This window comes from Gambusia affinis, linkage group LG13 (assembly GCF_019740435.1).
Source record: "Gambusia affinis linkage group LG13, SWU_Gaff_1.0, whole genome shotgun sequence".
NCBI classification, from domain to species: domain Eukaryota; kingdom Metazoa; phylum Chordata; class Actinopteri; order Cyprinodontiformes; family Poeciliidae; genus Gambusia; species Gambusia affinis.
The window spans coordinates 25,351,235-25,373,912 of record NC_057880.1 but is presented as its reverse complement, the minus strand read 5'-3'; the positions used below and the strand labels follow the sequence as shown (position 1 = coordinate 25,373,912).

At 40.3% G+C, this 22,678-nt stretch overlaps 1 protein-coding gene across 1 annotated transcript in view; it reads left to right on the top strand.

The window, feature by feature from the left end:
* The first annotated feature begins 14,393 nt into the window (after positions 1-14,393).
* Positions 14,394-22,678, top strand: part of LOC122842274 (sorbin and SH3 domain-containing protein 1-like) — a 61,013-nt gene continuing 52,728 nt past the window's right edge. Inside the window, exons 1-7 of the mRNA XM_044136000.1 lie at positions 14,394-14,404; positions 18,295-18,331; positions 18,471-18,548; positions 19,863-19,973; positions 21,320-21,417; positions 21,508-21,649; positions 21,804-21,833. Coding sequence (XP_043991935.1) covers positions 18,515-18,548; positions 19,863-19,973; positions 21,320-21,417; positions 21,508-21,649; positions 21,804-21,833 — 415 coding nt within the window. The 5' untranslated portion in view covers positions 14,394-14,404; positions 18,295-18,331; positions 18,471-18,514. The remainder of the gene's footprint in view (positions 14,405-18,294; positions 18,332-18,470; positions 18,549-19,862; positions 19,974-21,319; positions 21,418-21,507; positions 21,650-21,803; positions 21,834-22,678) is intronic.

The window sequence follows — 22,678 nt, the reverse complement described above, 5'->3', positions numbered from 1 at the left end:
TGATTTATTTCACCCAAATGGTTGTAATTCTTGTTTTTGCCAGCATGTGGTGCTGTTATTACAATGAGGTCTAGAATTACCGGAAGTGGAAAAAACCTCTTGTTTATGTATTGTGGCACTCTGACTGGTGGAACGGAAGAGAAGGACATTTTTGGAGCCAAGACCTGTTGAAAAGGATGACTACGGCCACCTAAGCGGAGAATCCAAGTGTTTGGTAATTAATGTCAAGCTAAATTATCTTCCGTGAACAAAGCTAAGGAGAGGATGTTAATGTTATGTTTTTCTTTGTTTGTCCTCCTTTAGAAGTGCCACTGCCGTTTATTATACCCTTTGTTAAAGTTAAGTTTCTATGTGAAACTAGTTGCTGCATTGTGAGCCCGCCATTTCCCTGAAGCTGAGGCTTTACGTTGATAGAATGCAGGTCATTTCTTTCGGCCTATGTTGATCCTCATTCTTTCATTTGTTTCTTTGCAACTCAGAGAGAAAAGTGTTCTTTTTCATCTAAAAAAATAAAGGACCCATTTTATTTGAAGCTCCGTGTGCTGCATTATTCCCGGCTTCAAATATTGGTACCAGGAGTGGGGTCTCGCTTGTTTTATTTTTCCTCTCTGTGAGGGCATGTGCATGGCGGTGCAGCGTTAGCTTTGTTATACGGCAGTGGTGAAGAAGTGGCCTAAACCTGAGTGGACTTGGGTATCGTGTCTTTGTGGCGGCATCTGTTTCGAGATCGGAGGAGGAGTTGCTGGACAGTTGGTGCTCGCGTGGTTGTGAGGGATTTCAGCCGAGGTGATCATCAGACCAGAACGCATCCCAGGCGGGAGAGAGCATCGCCCTGCAGCGGTCTCGGAGCAGCCCAGGAACATCCGGTGGACTCGGGACTTCGACCAACTTATCCTTTGCTATTTAAATTTATTTTGACTGTTCTGTGAACTGACTGATTTAAAAAAAAAAAGAAAAATTGAACATGTCTAACCAAGATGAAAACTTTGTGATGGATGAACAGTTAGTGCATAATGATGAGGATAATGAACAAGATGGTGGACAGAACAATGAACAAAATGACACTGAACAAGCTGGGGTATTACAACAATTAAGTGAGTTAGCCAGAAGACAAGAAGAAGTCATGACAGTCATATCATCACTAAATACTGAGCCTACCAGATCTTATGTCTATGTACCCAGAGAAAGGCACATTTCACCATTTAGTGGAGACATTGACAAAGATGGGAGGAGTGTAGATGAGTTTATTGAAGAAGTAGAAAGGGTAATTTCTGCTAGAAATCAATCTGCACCTGAACAGTTTGATTTTGTGCTGTCACTGTTAAGAGGCTCAGCTCTGGAAGAAGTGCGTTCTAAAGCTGATGGTGATGTTGTAAAAGACCTGTTTGTTTACCTAACAGATGCGTTTGGAGATAAACGTAGTGCTTCCCAACTTTTACAAAATTTCTACAACTGTAAACAGAAGGAAGGTGAAGACATACGTGACTTTTCATATTCATTATCTCAGGCCTTTAGTTTTGTACGGAATCAGCATCCTAATTCCGTGGCTAATGAAAACACAGTGTTGAGAGACCAGTTCATTGAGGGCATCAGAGACCTCTCACTGAGACGAGAACTCCGAAAATATGTAAGAGGAAAACCTGCATCTACTTTTATAGAGGTGCGTGAGGAAGCTTACTTGTGGTCCTTAGACCAAGCCCCTACCATACAAATGGCTAGGAGTAAAGTGAAGACCTGCAGTAATGTTACAGCAGAAGCACAGTGCTGTGCAGTTAAGGAGACAGGAAATCCAATGTACCTGGAAGATGTGATGAAAACTCTTAAAGAGCAAGACAAAATCACTACTCCCACTAGACCTAATGAGAAGTCGGTCTCAATTGATGACGTTCTTAAAGTGCTCACTGAGCAAGGGAAAGTGATAACAGAACTCACTAAAGCTGTGAAAGAGTTGACAATTCAGAGCAAAGACCCTAGTAGCCAGACACCATATAAGATCAAAACGGTTCCAAGATTTACCCCTGATGGTAAGCCAATATGCTTCAAGTGCCAAACTGCTGGTCATGTTGCCAAACAGTGTCCCCAGAAAAGACACAAAAACTCTGATGAATCCCCTGTTTCTGGTCAGTCGGGAAACGAGAGACCCTGGTTGCAGTGAGTCGGGTAATGCAGGGTCATGTCAAAGACTCAAATACACTAGGGATCACACGAGAACAAATCATTGAGCGTGCCATAGGAAAATGTCCAGTGGTTGATCTAAAACTTAATGACCGGTTAGCTCATTGTTTACTGGACACTGGCAGCCAAGTCAGTACTATGACAGATGAGTTTTTCAGAAAATATATTGGTAATGATGAGAGCATGCTAGCTACAAATAGTTGGCTTAAAATAACTGCTGCAAATGGACTTGACATCCCTTACCAGGGATATATTGAACTGGACGTTGAGACGATGAATTTAAAGATCCCAAATTGTGGTTTCTTGGTCTTGAAGCCTTCAGCGAATCCTATTGTTTCTGAAGAATGCATAATTGGTATGAATGTCATTCACAGATGCAGACAGCTGGTGACATCAGAGTTTGACAACACTTTGGGTGGATCCTTAGACTCTGGGTGGAGGACAGCTTTTCAACAGGTACAGACCTGTTGCATAGAGAGAAAGGTGATAGTTCGGGTTGCAGGCAGAAACAAAGTACGTATTCCTGCATCCTCGGTGTCCACTGTGTTCGTAAAAGGTCACACTAAAACCTCAAATGCAGCCTCTCAGTTGATCATTGAACCAGTGACCACTCCTCTACCACCCGGATTAGCAGTTATCCCAACACTTGTCACAAAGACCAGCCATGTTCTTCCGCTCCAGGTAGTTAATTTCTCCGCCGAGGAAGTGTGGTTGGGCCCCAGAACCCGGCTAGGCGTGATCTCAAAGGTTGAGCCTGTTGAGAGTGAGCAGACATGCCAAGTAAAGTTTCAGCGCATCTCTGCCGATGTTGAACAGGTTTCAGTGGACTCTAACACAGTGCAAACTGACAGTAAAGTGCAAGCCATTTTGGAAAGACTTGACATGGGGGGGACAGAGGAAGAGCGTGTTGCTCTCTGTGCATTGCTGTCTCGTTACATTGATGTTTTTGCAGATGATGATGAGAATCTGGGTCACACAGATAAAGTGAAACATGCGATCAAGCTGGTCGATGACGTACCTGTCACACAGCCGTATCGACGTATACCTCCTAACCAATACCAGGAAGTACAAGAACATATCTCTAAACTTTTGAAAAAAGGAGTTATACAGGAAAGTGAAAGCGCTTACGCCTCACCAGTTGTGGTAGTCCGCAAAGTTGACGGCAGTATACGCTTATGTGTAGACTATCGAAAGCTAAATCTAAAAACTAAGAAAGATGCATTTCCATTGCCTCGTATTGATGAGAGTTTTGATGCGTTAAAGGTGCCAAATACTTTTCCACAGTTGACCTTGCCAGTGGGTATCACCAAGTGGCCATGGATGACCGAGACAGACATAAAACTGCTTTCACCACGCCTTTTGGGCTGTTTGAGTATGTACGCATGCCCATGGGTGTGTGTAATGGGCCTGCAACATTTCAAAGGTTGATGCAAGCAACTATGAGCGATCTGATATTCGACATCATGTTAGTCTATCTAGATGACATTTTGGTGTACTCACCAAGCTTTGAGTCTCATTTAGAACGGCTAGACCTAGTTTTTAAACGTTTGAGAGACACAGGATTAAAAGTGAAATGGGAAAAATGTCACTTCTTGCAGAAGGAAGTAAAATTTCTTGGACACCAAATTTCAGCAGAGGGTATCTCAACTGATCCCTCCAAGGTTGCAGCAGTCAAGGATTGGCCTGTGCCTGGCACTGTTAAGGAACTCCAATCATTTCTAGGCCTATGTAGCTACTACAGAAGATATGTTGAGGGCTTTTCAAAGATTGCAGCCCCACTACATGACCTTGTGAATCAGTGCCGAGGAGCTGCTACTACAGCCAAAGCTAGTCAAAAACTAAGTGCATTGTGGAATACCAACAGTCAGATTGCATTTGACACATTGAAAGAAAAGCTTGTGACTGCTCCTGTTCTGGGTTATGCAGATTTCACTTGTCCGTTCATTTTGGAAACCGATGCTAGTGGTCAGGGTTTAGGAGCTGTCTTGTGTCAGCAGCAAGGTGACAAAAAACGGGTCATTGCATATGCAAGTAGACGGCTGAGAAATGCAGAGCGAAATGATAAAAACTATAGCAGCATGAAACTTGAGCTGCTCGCGCTTAAATGGGCAATAGTGGAAAAGTTTCGGGGTTACTTGCTGGGCTCTAAATTCACTGTGATATCAGACAATAATCCTTATGTCATCTAAAAAGCGCAAAACTTGGAGCTATTGAACAGAGATGGGTAGCGCAGTTAGCTGCTTTCGACTTTGATGTGCAGTACCGACCAGGCCGGTGCAACTCAGCTGCTGACGCACTGTCACGACACCCGTTAGCAGGGGAGCCAGAACCAAATGATGATGAGGAGTTTGATGATTGCATTGCAATTTGCAATTTGATTTGTAGAGGCACTGCCCTTGAACCGGAGCTGGTTACAGCTGGGGTCAAATGTTGTCAGTTAAACCAGATCAGGGCTGCAGAAACTGGTAAGTTCGAGTCACATGCTAAAGAGGCTACACCAACTCTTCCAGGTTATTCCAAGGAAGAGCTGCAGACATTTCAATGTCAAGATCCAGTGATTAGTGTTTTAAAACAGTTTTTGGATCGAGGCAGCCCACCAAGTTCACAAGAAAGGAAGAATCTTCCTGTTGCTGCCAAGTCATTGTGGAAACAATGGAAACACATTAAGATGCGTGATGGATTGGTGTACAGAGTGGTGAGGGATGATCACGTTGGTGAATACTTTCAGTTGCTTGTTCCAGGTTGTTTACAAACAGCTGTTATGAAGAGTGTCCATGACTCCATGGGACATCAAGGAATAGAGAGGACATTACAGTTGTTGAGACAGAGAGCATTCTGGGTAGGGATGCACAAAGATGTTGAGCGATGGGTCAAGAACTGTGAACGTTGTATTCTCACAAAAATGCCCAACCCAAAGATTCACCCTCCAATGAAATCCTTTTTGGCAACACGACCTTTAGAAGTTGTGGCAGTAGATTTCACGCTCCTTGAACCAGCGTCAGACGGCCGTGAGAACGTTCTAGTCATTACCGATGTGTTTACAAAGTTCACTCAGGCGTTTCCTACACGTGACCAAAAAGCAGAGACCACAGCTAAAGTCCTCTTAAAGGAGTGGTTTATGAAGTACGGTGTACCTGAACGTCTGCACTCAGATCAGGGCCGTAACTTTGAATCCGAGGTTATTGCTGAACTTTGCAGAATGTATGGTGTGAAAAAAACGCGTACAACACCCCATCATCCGACAGGGAATGCACAGTGTGAGCGTTTTAACCGCACTTTGCATGAACTGTTGCGCACACTTCCACCTGACAAAAAAAGGCGTTGGCCTGAACATTTACCTGAGCTGGTTTATGCGTATAATGTTACTCCACACGCGACTACAGGATATTCCCCTTACTTCTTGCTCTATGGGGTTGATCCACATCTTCCTGTTGATGCATTGCTTGCAAATGAAAGTCACCATGATAAAAATCTTGATTGGCTTGCTGTGCACCAGCAAAGACTCAAAGAGGCACATGCAAAAGCAAAAGAGTATGCAGAGCAGAAAGCAGCTAAACGCATTGCTCAGCATAGTCACAAAGTGTACTGTCCTTCAATTGAGGTTGGAGAGTATGTTTACTTGAGACACAGACCACCTGGTCGTAACAAAATTCAGGATGCATGGAGTCCTGTTGTTTACCAACTCATAGACATAGTAGGCACAACTTGCACAGTACGACCTGTAGAGGAGGACCAACAAAACAGTTAATAGGGCTGACATCAGGTCATGTGTTAATCTGCCAGACACAACCCAGAGACGCGTTGAAAACACTGTGACCACACAGACGAACACTACTGAACCACACACTGACTCATCTGATAAGTATGATGGGGGTATAGTCATTGAGGAGGTTTCTTTTGACTTAACTCCTTGTTCAGGTTTAGAAAACTGTCCTATTAGTGAAAGTGTTGAGAAGCGAGCAGAGACTCAGTTGATTTCAGAACATGAATCTCCTGTAATTGAACAGGTGGAGACTGAACATGTTGACAATGAAACATGCAACATTGACCAACGGTGTGAGATACCAGTATCTCCTCCTTGCGTTAGACAAGTTCCCATACCTGCTCCCAGAAGTAAAAGATTGAATGCAGGAAAACACTCAAACCCGCATCATGAACCTAGGTCAGTGTTGGAGCCAGAACTAAACTCATCAATGGTTTCACAAATCATTGCAAGCTTAGGTTCTGTGTTTTTCAGAGAAGCTTTAAAAGAAGTAAAAAACAGTTACTTTGTCACCGAGGACGATGACGGTTAAGCAGGGGAGAATGTAACCAGGTGAAAAATGGGTACATGTAAAAAAATGTATTTTTGTAAACCATGTTTTGATTTATTTCACCAAATGGTTGTAATTCTTGTTTTTGCCAGCATGTGGTGCTGTTATTACAATGAGGTCTAGAATTACCGGAAGTGGAAAAAACCTCTTGTTTATGTATTGTGGCACTCTGACTGGTGGAACGGAAGAGAAGGACATTTTTGGAGCCAAGACCTGTTGAAAAGGATGACTACGGCCACCTAAGCGGAGAATCCAAGTGTTTGGTAATTAATGTCAAGCTAAATTATCTTCCGTGAACAAAGCTAAGGAGAGGATGTTAATGTTATGTTTTTCTTTGTTTGTCCTCCTTTAGAAGTGCCACTGCCGTTTATTATACCTTTTGTTAAAGTTAAGTTTCTATGTGAAACTAGTTGCTGCATTGTGAGCCCGCCATTTCCCTGAAGCTGAGGCTTTACGTTGATAGAATGCAGGTCATTTCTTTCGGCCTATGTTGATCCTCATTCTTTCATTTGTTTCTTTGCAACTCAGAGAGAAAAGTGTTCTTTTTCATCTAAGAAAATAAAGGACCCATTTTATTTGAAGCTCCGTGTGCTGCATTATTCCCGGCTTCATAAAAAATATTGCTAAAAGTGTTTTTTTTTAAGTTACTCATGTAAAAATGTTATTATTATACCCAATTCTGTTAAGGTGACATAATTTGTTTGTTTAGTGAAAAACTGAACACTAAAAAGTTGTTAGTTCAGCCGACGTCTCTTTAGTCAATCTGAAGGGATTTGAAGTATCTGAGTTAACTCATTAATTTAATCCCAGTTAAACATAAACTCAGATTATTATATAATTTTTGTTTCAATTAACAAACACAATTACAATGAACCAGTTTAAAATAAAAATATGTGGTAAGTCAATGATTCTTTCCTTTGAGCGCAGGCCGGAAGCTCCAGCCCGGTTTCTGTTTTCCCTCCTTGTTAATGTTGCCTAGCAACGGCCCGACTGTCGGCTGCAGCCATTGGCTGAAGCCAGAGGAGAGGGGAAGAGTCGGGCTTTGACTTTTCAAGGTCCGAGTCACAGAAAGACACCGCCTGATCATGGCTGCATGTAAACAAGCTTCTGAATAGATAATTTACTTCCTGGTGATGGATTCTACATCCTGTCCTCTCCGCCAGGTGTTGGACGTCAACAAACGATGGAAAAACAGAGGCGTCATGGCGGATGTTTGCAGAAATATTCCACAAACATTCATCGTAAAATACCTGGTAAAAGTAATACATAGTTTCTACATGTTAGAAAGACCTAGACCTATATTTCAGGAATAAGATCATAATATTAGCAGGATAAATACACAATATTCATCCATTCATCCATTCTCTGTTCACCCTTGTCCCTAATGGGGTCAGGAGGGTTGCTGGTTCCTCTCCAGCTACGCTCCGGGCGGGGAGTCGGGTTCACCCTGGACAGGTCGCCAGTCTGTCGCCGGGCAACACAGAGACATATAGGACACACACACTTACACCTAGGGAGAATTTAGAGAGACCAATTAACCTGACAGCCATGTTTTTGGACTGTGGGAGGAAGCCGGAGAACCCGGAGAGAACCCACCATGCACAGGGAGAACATGCAAACTCCATGCAGAAAGACCCCGGGATGGGAATCGATCCCAGGACCTTCTTGCTGCAAGGCAACAGCTCTACCAACTGCAGCACTGTGCAGCCCGAAACACAATATTACCAGAAGAAATTTGTAAAATTATAAGAAAAAGTCGTTTAACCAGAAAATAGCTTAAACTGAATTAGCAAAATTTAGTAATTCTTTTTTCGAAACCGATTTAGCTGTTTTCACAATTGTGTCAAAGTCCTGCAGATTATAATTTGATGAAAAATAATTTAAAACTGAAAATAAAGTTTGAAATATGAAACTGAAAATAAAAATTTGAAACTGAAAGAAAATTGAAACTTAAAAGATTTAAAACTGAAAAATGTTTGAAACTGAAAATAAAAATTTGAAACTCAAAAAACTGTTCAAAACTACTTTTTTTTTTCCTCCAGGGGGTCTTTTTGTGGGCTCTAGTGTCCCTTATATGACAGCAGGCTGACAGGAAAGGGGGAAGTAGAGCCAAATGCCGCCAGGTCCGGGAATCAAACCCGCGACGGCCGCGTTGAGGACCCAAGGCCTCCAGACGTGGGCCGCGCTGCCCCCCACACCACCACAGCACGCCCTCAAAACTACTTTTCATACTCAATGTTCAGTTTCATTTCTTTTTTTCCTTTTCAACAATCTTTATGGCCCCAATTTAGCTCCATAACCATTGATGCTTTTCAAACTTGAAATAAAACCCACCATTTGTCATGAGCGGCCCGCCGTCTGTCTCTGGGTGGAACCGGGGTCCAGTCGGACCGCGCCTGCGTTCTTCAAATAGCCGGATGATGGCGACCCTCCGGAGTCCTGCGGCACGCAGTGCCTTCATCGCTCTCGAAATTGCTGGATTATCGCTCGGCCGTTTGTTTTCACGTTCAGCCGCCATATCCTATGACTCAATTATCAAGTGGGGCTGCTGTCACCCAGGGTTATATTAGGGAACCCAGTCAGAGCTTCCAGCCCTGGTCGGAGCCAAAACATCCAGCAGAGATGAAAAAATCCTGTCGGCACCTGCTTAGACCATAATCTTAATAGTCATTGCTGTGCAGCTAATGTACTGAAGCTGCACAGCTGAGCTCATTACAGAGACATGACATTATATCAGCATCTTGTGTCTCTCATACTGCTAAATTAAGCTCCATATTTTAAATAAATCCTGGCAATGTTGATGCAAGTTATCGATTAATAAAATTAATCTAAACTTGATTGAACTCATAAATTGACTAACGATTAATTGATACAGCTATTTATTTATTTTTTTACAAACCCTCTTTCTATAACAGGAAGTGCTAATTTTTTCATAACTTGCTGAATTAAAAAAAAAAGTAAAATTTAACCCAATTTTGTGTCCGCTGTGAATACTGGCTGAAACAGAAAATTAAACTTCGACATATTTTATTTTAACATTATTATATACATGAAGTTTGTCAAAATTCCTTTATTTATTTATTCAAATTCATTTTTGTTTCATCAAGAAGATATTTTCTCCTGACATTTTTTATTTTATGCTGGTCTTGACGGTTGGTGGTTACCATAGCAACCAGCAACTGACAACTCGCCCATCATCCCTTTTTTTCAGTTTTTGTCCATAACAGCGGGGCAGAAATGGCAGGACTGGTGTTAAGCAAGTTGATTTTTTTTTCTTGTTAGGATAGTGAATCTTAGTGTGTCTGTTGTGACGTCAACCTGCTGGACGTCAGACGAAGAGTTACCGATACTATTAACATATAAAGGGAGATTTCGCCACTTTTTTTTTTATCTTGGTCACACAAGAGCTGCTCTAATTCCAAAACTACGACACTTAGACTCTTCAAACCTGGACTAGATTATTTTCAACTAGTAGCAGAATATTTAAAACCATGTTTGTGATTTGCAAAACCTTTATGTGAATAAGCTAAACTTCACAAAAGTTTAGATTATTATTCACACTTGTTCCATGCAGTTATTTTCAAATTCAATTCTAATTCAAAACCATTTTATTAATACCAATGGGAAATTAAATGTTGGTGTCACTCATTAATTCTTCAAGGAGTTATTGTAGATGGTGATGGCTGTTGGAAGGAAAGCTCTTCTGCAGCGGTCTGTTAAGTGAAGTTTCACAAATCAGAAAAAAGTTTCACAAATCACAAACATGGTTCTAAATATTCTGCTACTAGTTGAGAATAATCCAGTCCAGGTTTGAAGAGTCTATGAGATGCATTTTAGGAACTGGAGCAGTTCTAGTATGATCCAGATGCAAAAAAGTGGTAAAATCAACCTTTATTAAAGTTTCATAAATCAGATAAAGGTTTAACAGATCCCTAAAATGGTTTTAAATATTCTGCTGCTATTAGAGCAGAATAATCCAGTCCAGGTGTTGTAGTTTTTAAACTAGAGTCGATTAAAGAGGCAGAAGGAAGTGGAAAATTAGGTGGAATCGCCCTTTCGCCATTTCCCGAATTGGAAGCTGGAATCAGAAACCAACTTCAGTTTTGTCTTCATGTTGAGCTTGTTTGCGGTTGGCAAACAGCTATTAGTTGGCATTAAGTTGCAGACTAATAACCCAAATCAGCCGATCACAAACTAAATCAGACGTTTCCTCCAAAGCAGGTTTACTGTTCTTGTTTATGATGAGACTAAATTTTGTAGTTTGACGTCATTGATGAGTGCCATTTGAATTAATCAACAATTATTAATCAACAATTATTAGTCAATTAACTGTTTGCATTCCTGAGCCCAGAGTTGTTTTGTAATAACTAGTTGCATTGGCCCAGTTACATTTACTTAGGTAAAGTTTTGAAGAAAAACAACTTTTAGGAGCAAGTATAGTCTTGCTTAAATAAGAGTAGCAATATTTTTACTCAAGTAAGATTTGCACAGAAATTCTGGATTCTCTTCCCACTGAATGAAAATGTTTTAAACACAAATTCACCAGACACACACCTGCAGTTTTTGTTAAAGTTTAATATTTAGAGAAGTTAATTTGGAAAAATGTGTCTTTGTCCTTATTTTGTTATTACATTATTTATGACTTATTTTTATGTTAGTCCTTAAAATACTAGAATTTTCACAGAACTTTATATTTGGTCCATAAATTACAATTTGATCAGTTACTCAGTACTTGCGTTGCCTTTTTGCAAATACTTTCTACTCTTACCTGAGTATTTTTACTTTTGCTTGAGTAGAAATATGTTGAAGCTACTTTTACTGCAGTATAACTTTTGGGTGCTCGGCCCTCCTCTGCCTGTGCCTGACTTTTTCTCATTTTGAACTTTTCACTCTGTGAACCCTCTAAAGAGAGTGGAGAGCTACTTAGATATTCAGTTCAGTGTTTATCCTCACTCTTGGACTGCAGCCTGGAGCATTTGCTCTGGAGGATTCATCACTTTCTGTAAACTGTAGCTCATTGGGATTCTTTTGGCGTTGCCTCTAAAAGCCGAGCATGCAAGCTGCAAGCAGGCTGGAGGAGAAAGCTTGATGTGTTTTCGGCCCAGTGCGGTCCTCTGCAGAACGTTCCCTCGCCTTCGGCTAAAAGATCTCTGGGCTTATCAGCCTCTGCAAGCTCTCAGGGACACGTCTTCGTTAGCTGTGGGTGGGTTCGCCTTTCCTTTAAATAGGACCCTTTATCTTGGAGTAGTAGACATTTCTTGAAATATTTTCCTGAAATTTGATGTAACCGGCTAATTAAACACGTACTGACTTTATGAAGGTGTTGCTGATATTCTTGAAGACTTGAATATGGAGATATAGGCCTGTCGTGATAACAACTTTTTCTGGAATTGTCCCAGAAGTAATTGCGAAATCTCTTTGCTTTCTCAAAGATGAATAAACTTTAAATTCCAATTAAGATTTAATACTGGAACTGGAAGCTATTGTAATATCCAAAATAAACAAAACAACAAATAAAATGAATTTTGAAGTGTCTGTAAACAAAATTGTCCTTAAAAAAGGGCTAGTAGACACCAAAGCACCAGACTGACGACTTTTATCATCCAGTTTTTGATAAAAAGAGAGAAAACAATAAATTATTGAGCTTGTTCTAATTGTGATTAATTGATTTTATAATTTGTTTTATTTGTTGTTTTGTTTATTTATTTTGGACAGTTAAAATGTCTTCCAGTTCCAGTTCCTTACTAGAATTTAAAGTTTGTGGAACGGGTTTTGTCATTTTTACTGTTGTATGACGAGGAAACGGTTTCAAAACAATATTAGTGTTTATCGCTATAACTTCTGGGACGATTTATCGGCCAGCAAAACTTGTGATTGTGACAGGCCTAATCAGATGAAGAGCAGCTGATAGAAAATATTTTGAAAACCATAAAACGTGAGAAAACGTGTGAATTTCGGTGAGTAGAGCGACATCCTGGCTGTGTGCTGCCATCATGTGTGCAGGTGCTTTCCTGCTCTCTGTGTCTTACATTCACTTCCTTTTATGCTGCAGTTGTTTGAAATGAACTTCAAACAGCTTCGCCTCAGGAATGTGCAGATTCCCAGGCCGCTGCCGAGTGTGGAAGCTGTTTATGGAAGAGAGCCGGCAGCGTCGGTGGGGTCTCGGCCCCATTAGGGGGATGAAGCTCCGGCTCCGCAGCGCCCCGTTCGAGCCTTGTTTGGAGCTCTGGGGGTGAGATCCGAGCGCAGCGCTGCTCGGCTTCTCCTCTCTCTGCCGTCTGTTGACAAAGCAGAAGTCAAACGGGCTTATGTAACGACCTCTCTCTAGTGCGGCGTGCGATGAGAGCTCCTTTGTGTTGACACAGCGCGGTGTGGATGTTTCACACAGAAACCTCCTGTATGACATACATCACAGCTTCGCCTTTGTTTAGCTGTCAGAGCAAACAGTGGAAATGTTTAATTAATTGTTAATTGTTTAATGATTTGCTTCATTTAATGCTGTTAGAAGATATCAGCTCAGAAAAGATGGCATTTTACCTTCAGACATATGAAGTAGGGACACTCGATTTAATCACGATTGATTTTTTTTAGAACTAATCGTCCACCAATTTAGTAGTTGATTAATTGCTCGATGGTGTATACAGACTCTAATACAGGCCAGTTGTATAATAAGCCAAAACTGTACAAAAATATAAACATTTTACAATTAAATTTTTAAAAAAATCTGTAAATATGTTCCACTCAGAAATGGTGAATGGACTGAACTAATATTTTCCAGTCATTTTAACCACTCTAATTGTTTTACACTGGAACTGCAACGATTGCTGATTCCGATTTTGGCTGATACCAATTTTGTTTTGTCTGAAACATTGCTAAATATAACAAGAAAGTCGCAATATTAGTGTAGCTACTGTTAACTCCAAATGTGGAGAGATAACGTGATCGGTCCATCTCTCTGTCCCATCGACATGTGTCAGGTTGAAGCTGGAATCGAACCAACAACCTTCCAATTACAAGACGACTACTCCAACCACTGACCCTGATAACTCCTCAAAACACAGTCCTAGCTTCACCTGGTTTAAATTCTGTTTAAAAAGTCAAATTAAGAACCTTTTTGTATCAAATGATTAATCGGTTAAACCAAAAATTAATCAACACCTCTGAACTGTACTGATGTTCAAGCAATAACAAATTTGTAACATGTTAATTGGGATTGGCATTCTTTCCTCCATCTAATTGTTTACCTGTCAGAAAAATAGATGAAATAATTGATTACTCAAATAGTTGTTAGTTGCAGCCCTAATATAAAGTACGATTACATGTGTAAACAGTTGCTTCAGAGATTTATGTGGATGAAATGAAACTAGCTTTTAAAAGTCTGCACCCCTCGTTAAGATGAAATTATCTCATTATCTCCAGAAAAAACTTGGTAAATTATGTCATTACCTCGAGGAAACATTTGGGAATGTAACTCGTTATCTAAAGAAAATCATTAGAAAATTAAATCTTGTGAAACCCGTTGAGAAATAACTTTTCTTCAGAGGACAATCAAGAAAAAGTACATGAGGTAAATGTCGGCTCTCTGACCTCTGACCTCTGCAAGGCGTTTCTCTCACACCAAAGTGTCGACTGGGAGTCAGAAGGACATCCAGTCGTCTGTCCTCCTCTGCCCGTCCCTCTCCATGTCGAGTGGGAGGGAGCGGCTGGATGATGCCCTGCACAGTTGGTGAGTGGGTGCCACATTCCCAGGTGGCATGTGGTGACAGGTCTATCTGGACCTGTCTGCTGGGAAAAACAAACAGAACCTCCAAGATAGCCAGGGTCAAGGTCAGAACCGGGACGGTCCCGCCCAGACGGGACAGAAAAACCCGCCGGAGCTCCAGAAGGAGCTGATGCTCATCTGTGCTCATCATCAGGTAGGAAATGTCTGCTAGCTGGCCGCCGCCTTTAGGGAGATGTTCGTTTTGGAAAGATGTTTCTGTTGGACCCGCATGTTTCTGTTTGTTCGGAGAGATGGCGAAAATGAGACAGAGCAAATTATCTGGCATCTGTTTGATTCAGCCGAGAAGTTTCATTTTCTGGCTCCGTTTGAGGAAACCTTTGAAGGTTTTTCAGTTTCATTCCGATTCAGGATTGCGTGATATATCGGCACTAACATCGGTACGGGTCGATATTTGTCAGTCTTTAACATATCGGTATTGATCCGATGAGTAAAACTGACAGATATTAACAGCCCATATTTGTTTCCTTCTTGTTGCTGGTCATGTGGTATATGTTTGGTCATGTGACAGTGAAAGTGATGCATCACAGGATTGTGGGTAATTTAACTGAGGCAGAGGAGCAGGAGTGAAGTCAGGGCGTGGTCGTTTTTTTCAAGGTCGAAAGGTTAGTGAAATTTAGACATATTATGAAAAATTCACGTTTTGAACCCTTTTTGTGCCTCCTTTTAGGTTTCTACTGTTTCTAAAAAAAACAGCCCAAGTGCTTAAAAACCAAAAAAACTCCCACTTTTAGCAATAAATGTATAAATGTTTTTTTGATATGTGAAAATTGAGCCCTTTCAAAAAAAACTTCTGAATTTAACATCACAGATCAGCAGAAACTGCCCCTACACCTCGTGTCCCCAGTGACGCCCAGCCTGTTACCTAGCAACCCGGGCAGCCTTCCGCCCATCACCTAGCAACCCAAACGAACTCAGATGTTTGGTCAGCTGGTTTTAAAATCTCATTATCTAAGAACACTTTTGTGCGAAAACTGTAACAAATATATTTGTTATTTCCCATAAAAAGTATCCTAAGATGTTCAAGGAAGCACAGAATGTCACCTTTAATATCAAAATCAGCCCAAAGTTTTATATAACTGACTCCCTATTTTGGATATTTTAAAAAAGGTTCCTACAAATCCATCTTTTTTAACAAATTATCAAACACATTATCTATTCTCCTTCTTTGATGCATTCACTTCAGCCATGATTAGTCCGCGTTAATCAAACTCCAGTCCAGAAAATCTGGTTCATTTGGTGAAAGGTGAATGTTCAGTTGATCTCGAAAGAGTGAACTCTGGTCCCCATAAAAACCTGGGTTTCGGTTCGGTTGAAGTGAACTCTGGTTCGAATGCATGTATGTGAACGTCAAGCGGATCGGAGACCGCTCCAACAGCAGGAAGCGGATTACAGTGCAAGACGTTCTTGGTAAATACATGCAAAACAAACCCGCTAGTCTGAAGCTAGCGGGAGAAATGACTTTTACCACCATCAACTTTCCTGTTTATAAATACTGACATTACGGTTTGTGAACTTTGCTTCATGTTGGCTGGATTCAGCTGTTTGTTCCGTCCCGAGCAGAACCAGGCAGGACGGATGGATGGCGTTCTGCTCCCCACTGTGTCTTCCTAAAAAGGCCCTGTGGGATCTCTGCTGTCCTGTGTTTATACAGCCAACCAAACTCTGCAAGCTGTCATCGTCTTTTTATCTTCCATAAGTTGAACGGCGCTCTGCTGTAAACCCAACATCTCTGGGTTGATGTGAGGATGCAGCTGAGGAAGGAATGCCTCTTAATGTTTTATTATTTATTTAGGACATGAGATCAGGGCTGCATCGACTCTCTGGGCTGCTGGGGGTCAGGAAGCAAGTTGATTTTATTAGCGGGAGGAAAAATAAATACACTGCTGCAGATTCTCAGGGACAGCTCAGCATAAAGGCTGAGAGTTTTTCCCCTGGAGGCCGTTTTGGAGTCGCTCCCATTTCCCCCTGGTCCATTCAGGCCTGTTGGAGGTTTCCAGCTGGAGCGTCGCTCCTGCAGGTTATTCGTAAACACGGCGCAGACAGAACAACACAGCCTCACACTCACAGGAACAACAAAGTTAAGGTTGGAAGCAGATGTAATCTTTATCTTTATTGATTCTCAAGGAAGTCAATTTTACCACACAGTAATTTAGAAAAAAGAAAAGTAGATCAGTTCACTATGATAAACACTTGAAATAAGACAAAACTGACTTACTTTTCAGAAAGTTCTATGAGCTTGTTTTAAAAATATAACTCCTTAATATTAATGAAAAAGTTCTGCTTCCACTGGCAGGGTAACTGGGCCTCCGCCGTTACCTAGCAACGCCAGCCAAGCCCAGCCCGTTGCCTAGCAACCCAGGTCTAGTTCCATTGGCGGATTATTTTCCTAACAGCATAGAAACAAATGTCTTGTTATAAGTTTAATAATCTGCCAGGGCAACAAATACGTTTTAGCAATATAAAGGAATTATTGACTGAAATCAAGTTTGTATTTCTTCTTGCTAAACAAATATTTTTAAGTTAGTTTGTCTCATTTGAAGTGAACTAAGATATGTTCACTAGAAACTCAACTAAAATTACTTGGTAATATTTCGTGTTTTTGCAGTGCAGTAATCTTTTATAATTAGACAGTCGCAAAAAACTTGATAACGGTTTTCATTTTGATTTCTGCATTTTCTCCAACAATAGGAGGATTTCCATCACAGTGGCATTTCTGAGCAGCTGTGATAAAGAATCATAAACAAAGTTTTTCCATCCAAATTCTTTCCATGCCTCTGATTTATTATATGGCCAGTAATATTTCCAGATTATTGCTCATTTCTCTTCTGTTACGAAGTTTCCCTCTCTTTCCCATCTTACTTTAAAATGAATTATTTTTAAATTCTAGCAGGTAATTTTGTCCATTTTTAGTTCCGCTCTCCTGAAGAAAACCCAGTTGGTGTTTTTGTGTCCATGCCTGAGTGACTCTGAGTGTCTGCGCCTCGACTGGCCCGTTTCTCGGCGTTGTGAAAGAGAGCGACTCCTAAATCAGCTGAACACAAGCGGAGGCCAGCGTGTTCCTGAGCGACCGCTGTGGTGTTGCTGCTCCGCTGCATGTTTACTGCAACGTTCCTGTTTTTACTGCAGACTCACATTTAAACATGGAGGAACAGAGTCAAACGTAACAGGACTTTAGGGCTTCTAACTGTCAGACGGCACAGAGGAAGATCTGCTTTTGAAATAATCTGCATGTAAAGAAAATATAGTGCACTCATTCAGGGGGAAATTGTCTCAAACCTTTCATGGACCAGTAATGTTTTGAGTATCTAGTTACGTTTACTCAACTACTTTGAATTGAGTAATGTGGGTTTTTTTAAATTACTTTTAGGAGTATTTCTACTACACTGTACTTTGAGTAACTTTACTATGAAGTATTTCTACTCTTACTTGAGTAAAATTTCTGGATTTTCTACCCACTGAATGACAAACAAACATGTTTTAACCAAAAATTCACCAGACACAGAGACACGCCTGCAGTTTTTGTTAAAAGTTTTTTATGCTTTTTATTGAAAGAAACTAATTTTGAAAAGTTTTCTTTTGTCTGATTTTTTTATTTTTTGTTACTTCTTTGAATTATTTTCATTTTGGTCCTTAAAATACCAAAATTTGAGCAGATATTTTTTACCAAATACTTTTTTACTCTTACTTGAGTAATTTCGTGGTACTTTCTACTTTTACTTGAGTAAAAATATGTTGAAGTAATTCTACTCTTACGTGAGTAATATTTGTGGATACTTTACTCTCCTCTGTCGATGTGTTGGATTTTATTCTCCAGTTTCAAGAGGATGTGATTCAGGATCCATTTTTATTAAATTTAGACTCAAAGATGGATTTTCTCCAGCTGTAAATTAGGAGAATCTTTTAAAACGCAGTGAAATATAAATTGTATGTGGTCATTTTCATGCCGCTGAGCTTGTTTCATGTAGCTGCACCATTATTTCATCTCCTCTGTTTGACTGAAGGTTTTCTCTGTTTCTCTTCCAGAGCTGTCCAGCAGAGGGCAGCAGAAGCTCAACTCGCAGTAAGTGCACATGATTTCTCTAAAAACACGATTCCTGATTAGAGTCTATACAGATTTCTGTTTGTAACTGTAATGATGCGATGTTTCTTAATTGAAATGTGGCCTTCTTGTTGTTTTCTGTCTGATTGTTGAGGATCAGGTCCCAGAGCAGTGAGCGCCGTCAGGATTACTCCTTTAACAACCATGAAAGGTTCCCCTGATCTGATTCCCTCTGCAGGTGATGTTTCCCTTTACTTTCTCCAAATTCTAACACTTTCAGCATTTTTATTCAGTAAAAAAAATGAAGATATTGTTTGCAGAAATGTAAAATATTATTAAATATTTTATTGAAATGTCAGAATCTTGTTTTTAAAAAGGAGAAAGTTTGTGTTGTCTTGGCCACGTGCTTTCCAATGTAGGCATGAAGAGTTTAATTGTAAAAATAATTGATTGCTAAAATAATAATAGTGAAAAGACTGTATAAAAATCAACATTTGGTTAAGTAAGAGGTTTTAATCTAAAGCAGATGACAAGCAGCATAATTTATTCCAGGAACAGAGAACCAGTAGCAGAGGTTTTAATAGATCATATTTAAGATATTCTAATTAAACTGCAGCCTTATAAACTGAAATACCGACACGCAATGTGACTTGATGTTTCCGGTTATGTCCTTTGCCACTATTGGGCTGAACCACAAAGAGCAGAAATAAAAACTGTAGATATTAGCTTCTCCGTTAGCGCTGAAACGGCTTCCTCTGGGTGTTCTCATGTGACGTCACGCAGTTGCTATGACAACAAGAGGCAAACCACAAGCGTAGAGCTAACTCTCGTCCTTTCCTATCTTCTAAACAATATAAGTATATTTCAGGTTTTAAAAGATTAAAATTTTTGAGTACTCTATCTACCTCTGTGTAATGCTAAGATAAATAGCAGTGATATTTACTGTAATACTTGCTGCCGAATTAGCACAGTTAGCTTAGCTAATGTAGCTTTCATCTAAAGCTAAGACAGAAATGTAGCCTACTTTCTCCCCTAGCATTTTTATCTAAATTTAACATGAATCTTTATTGAGTCTGACTCACTACAGCAGTTCAAACTGAGGTCAAACTGGGGTCAAACTGAGGTCATGTTTCACAGAAGGTGTGATTTTATGATCTAGTGATAATAAGATCATATATTTATATTACTAATACAGGGACATCAATTCATATTTGAAATTAGTGATTAATAGTTACTATTAATCACTAAAAAAGTGATTAATAGTAACTATTAATCACTAATTAATAGTGATTAATTAGTGATTAATAGTATCACTAAAACAGAAGTAAAACTTCTGTTTTACTTCTGAGTAAAACAGAAGTTGTTTTACTCATCCTTACTTGAGCCTCCATCTGCTTCAGCTCAGCAGCTAATTTGTGTTAATTAGCTTCACAGCGTTTTAATGTGATGGCCTGGTTCTGATGAGGCGGATCTATTCCAGGAACTCCCTGCAGCTTTGAAACAATCCCGGTTCTGAAGCCGCTTTGTTTTCATCAGGATGAACCTTTTTCAGATTTGGACCCGAGCAGAGTGTGCAAAGGGAAAGGCGTGGTGACCCTGAGGGCGACCCTCGTCCACATCGACGACGACGACGGTGACGAGCCGAATGTCATCACAGCTGCAAGTACGTCGGGCTTTTTCCCCCCAGCTCTGTGCATGACGAAATAATGTTTAGCGTGGGGCAATAATCGCATGACTGAGTGCAGAATATGACGTTTCATCATGTTGTAAAGAGGCTTCGCTAAGCTCTGACCCACAGCGTTTCAGTGGATGGACGCTCAAAACCGATTGCTCATATTTTCATGCAAATGTCAGAGCGTTCTTCCTGCCCACGCTGCACTCAGGACCGCCACTGTGGGCTCGTTTGTTGCTCAGAACCCTTCAGAACCGGACTGGAAACAGGGAGACGCTTTAATTGTTGCGCAGCGGGATTAAAAAGGCCACTGGAACAAACGATCTTTGCATCTGTCTGAAAGGGCTTTTTGTTCTCCTCACAAAGTTCAGAGATTGTGGGAGAATCTTTTTTTTTTCCACTTTTCTGTTTTTTCCTCACCAAAGGAAAAAAAACACCCGGCTGAAACGGAGGACAGGCAGCAGCAGTTATCTGCAACGGGGTTTTAAAAACAAGGAGTAAATCACGGCAAAAAACTCTGAAATTTATAGAAAAAAACCCTGATATTTTCCAGTCTTATTTTTCTTACTTTTGAAATTCACAATTTTGAGATTAATCTCAAAACATTAATCTTTTTTGTTTTTTGACTTCTCAGATTTAGAAATTTGCTTTTTTTTCCAGAATTTTTTTTTTAGATTAATCCAAGTTAATTAATTTTTTTTAGCAAATGTTTCACTTTCCAAACTCAGAAATTTTTATGCATTCTCTGGAAAATTTTAGATTAATCACAGAATTTGAGTTTTCTCTAGAAAATTATTAACTTTTCAAACTCAGAAACATCAATGTGTTTCTAGAAAATTTGGGAGATTAATTTCTTTTTTTGTAGCAATTTTTCATCTTTTAAAGCTTGGAAATTTTCTTGTTTTCTCTGGAAAATTTGTGGGTTGAATCTAAAAATTTCAAAGTTTTTTCTAGAAAATCTTTGACTTTTCAAAATCTGAAATTTTCTATTTTTTCTAGAATATTTCTGAGATTAATTTAAAGGTTTAGAGCTTTTTCTAGGAACATTTCAGAAATTTCCAAGATTTTTCTACAAATTTTCAATCTAAAAATGGCTGATTTATTTCTAGCAAATTTTCCACTTTTCAAACTTAAAAAATTCTTTGCTTTTTTGTTTTTCTATAAATGTTCAGATTTCTTTGGCAGATATTGACCTTTCTCTTGTGAAATGTCCCTGATCCTCCGTTGTATTTATTTGCTGTGGTTCACTGACATGCCACACCTTTCAGTGCCTCCCCCAGTCTTTGTCCTGCTGCAGTAGCGGCCGCCGCGCTCAGAGTGTTCTGGACTCGTTTCAGGCAGCTGGACCGGCCAGATTAATGGAGACAGATCCAGTGCAGGAGCGGCCGAGGGCAGCAGCAGCAACGCGCCTCATTTACCTCCTGAGAGCAACCAGGTAGGATCCCTTCACCTCGTTTAACCTCGGCCCGCTTCACCAGGTTTATAGAAACAAACCGTTCATTTCTTTTTTTTCTGTTTTTTTTAGGCCTTTTCACCCAGAAGCATAAGAGAAAACGAAGCTGCTTCTCCTCCAGATGCTCTGCACGTTAACCCCTCGGCTCCCGGTTGTGTTTATCCCCGCACCAGTTCGGTCAACCCCACCATCGTCCTGCTGCAGCACAACAGAGGTGAGCCGCAGCAGGAGCTGCAGTTTCTGACCCATCACCAACTTGTGAGGCACGCTTGTCGTTCTGTTTCTGCGTCTCTAACCAAACTGATGCTTTCACACTTCAGCTTCGGCTGCTGAGTCACTTTTCACCGTTTGTCTCTCTCTCGCCACAGAGCAGCAAAAGAATCCGCCTCACTTCGAAGGTATGCGCTCAGGTTTCAGCTGCACATTTACTTACCGTTTTCATCAGGCAGAAACTCAGATCTTCTGCACACAGAGACAACGTGTCTACATTTGTTTTCTTAGGGGAAAAAGACTGCTGGCCAGGGGAGTCTAAAGTGCGGCCCGGGGGCCATTTCTGTCCCTCTGTAGGATTTTGTGCGGCCCCCTGACCTCAATGCAAGCTTTATTTCATCTTGTAGAGCAAAATTTTCTACAGAGAAAAACATCTTCTTAAAAAAATATCAAGACGTTTCTGCATTCGTCTTGATATTGGAGTAACTAAACACAGTCCTACTTTATAAAAGAATAAAAATTCTAATACGTTTCTTTTTTATTTTAATTGGAAAAAAAACTAATAATTCAGTCATTCTGTTTTTGGTAAAAAGAGAGAAAAGACAAAACCAATAAATGATGCAAATGGAAATTATTTAAATTTATGATGCGATTAATTGATTTATTGTAAAAGGAAGAATTTCTGTCATCTGCTGACATGGAGTGTGAACAGAAACGCTAATCTATGAACGACACGATGTAAACATCCGGCGGCTCTGCTGACCAGTCAGGTTTCATGTGTTCATTTACATCAGAATCAGTTTTATTCACCATGTTTCTGCACATAAACAAGGAATTTGGTTTCATTTCCACTTTTCTCCTAAAGAAGACATTCCTTCTCTTCATGTTAGCGTGTGCCAGCGGTATTAGCCAACTACTAAATATTTGTTCCTCAGCTTCAGTGAGATAAAAGCAGGAAAACTGTTGGAGCGATTTGAGTTGGTTTGAGGACACAGAGTTTATGCCAGTTTGTTGGATTTGAGGCTGCATGGCT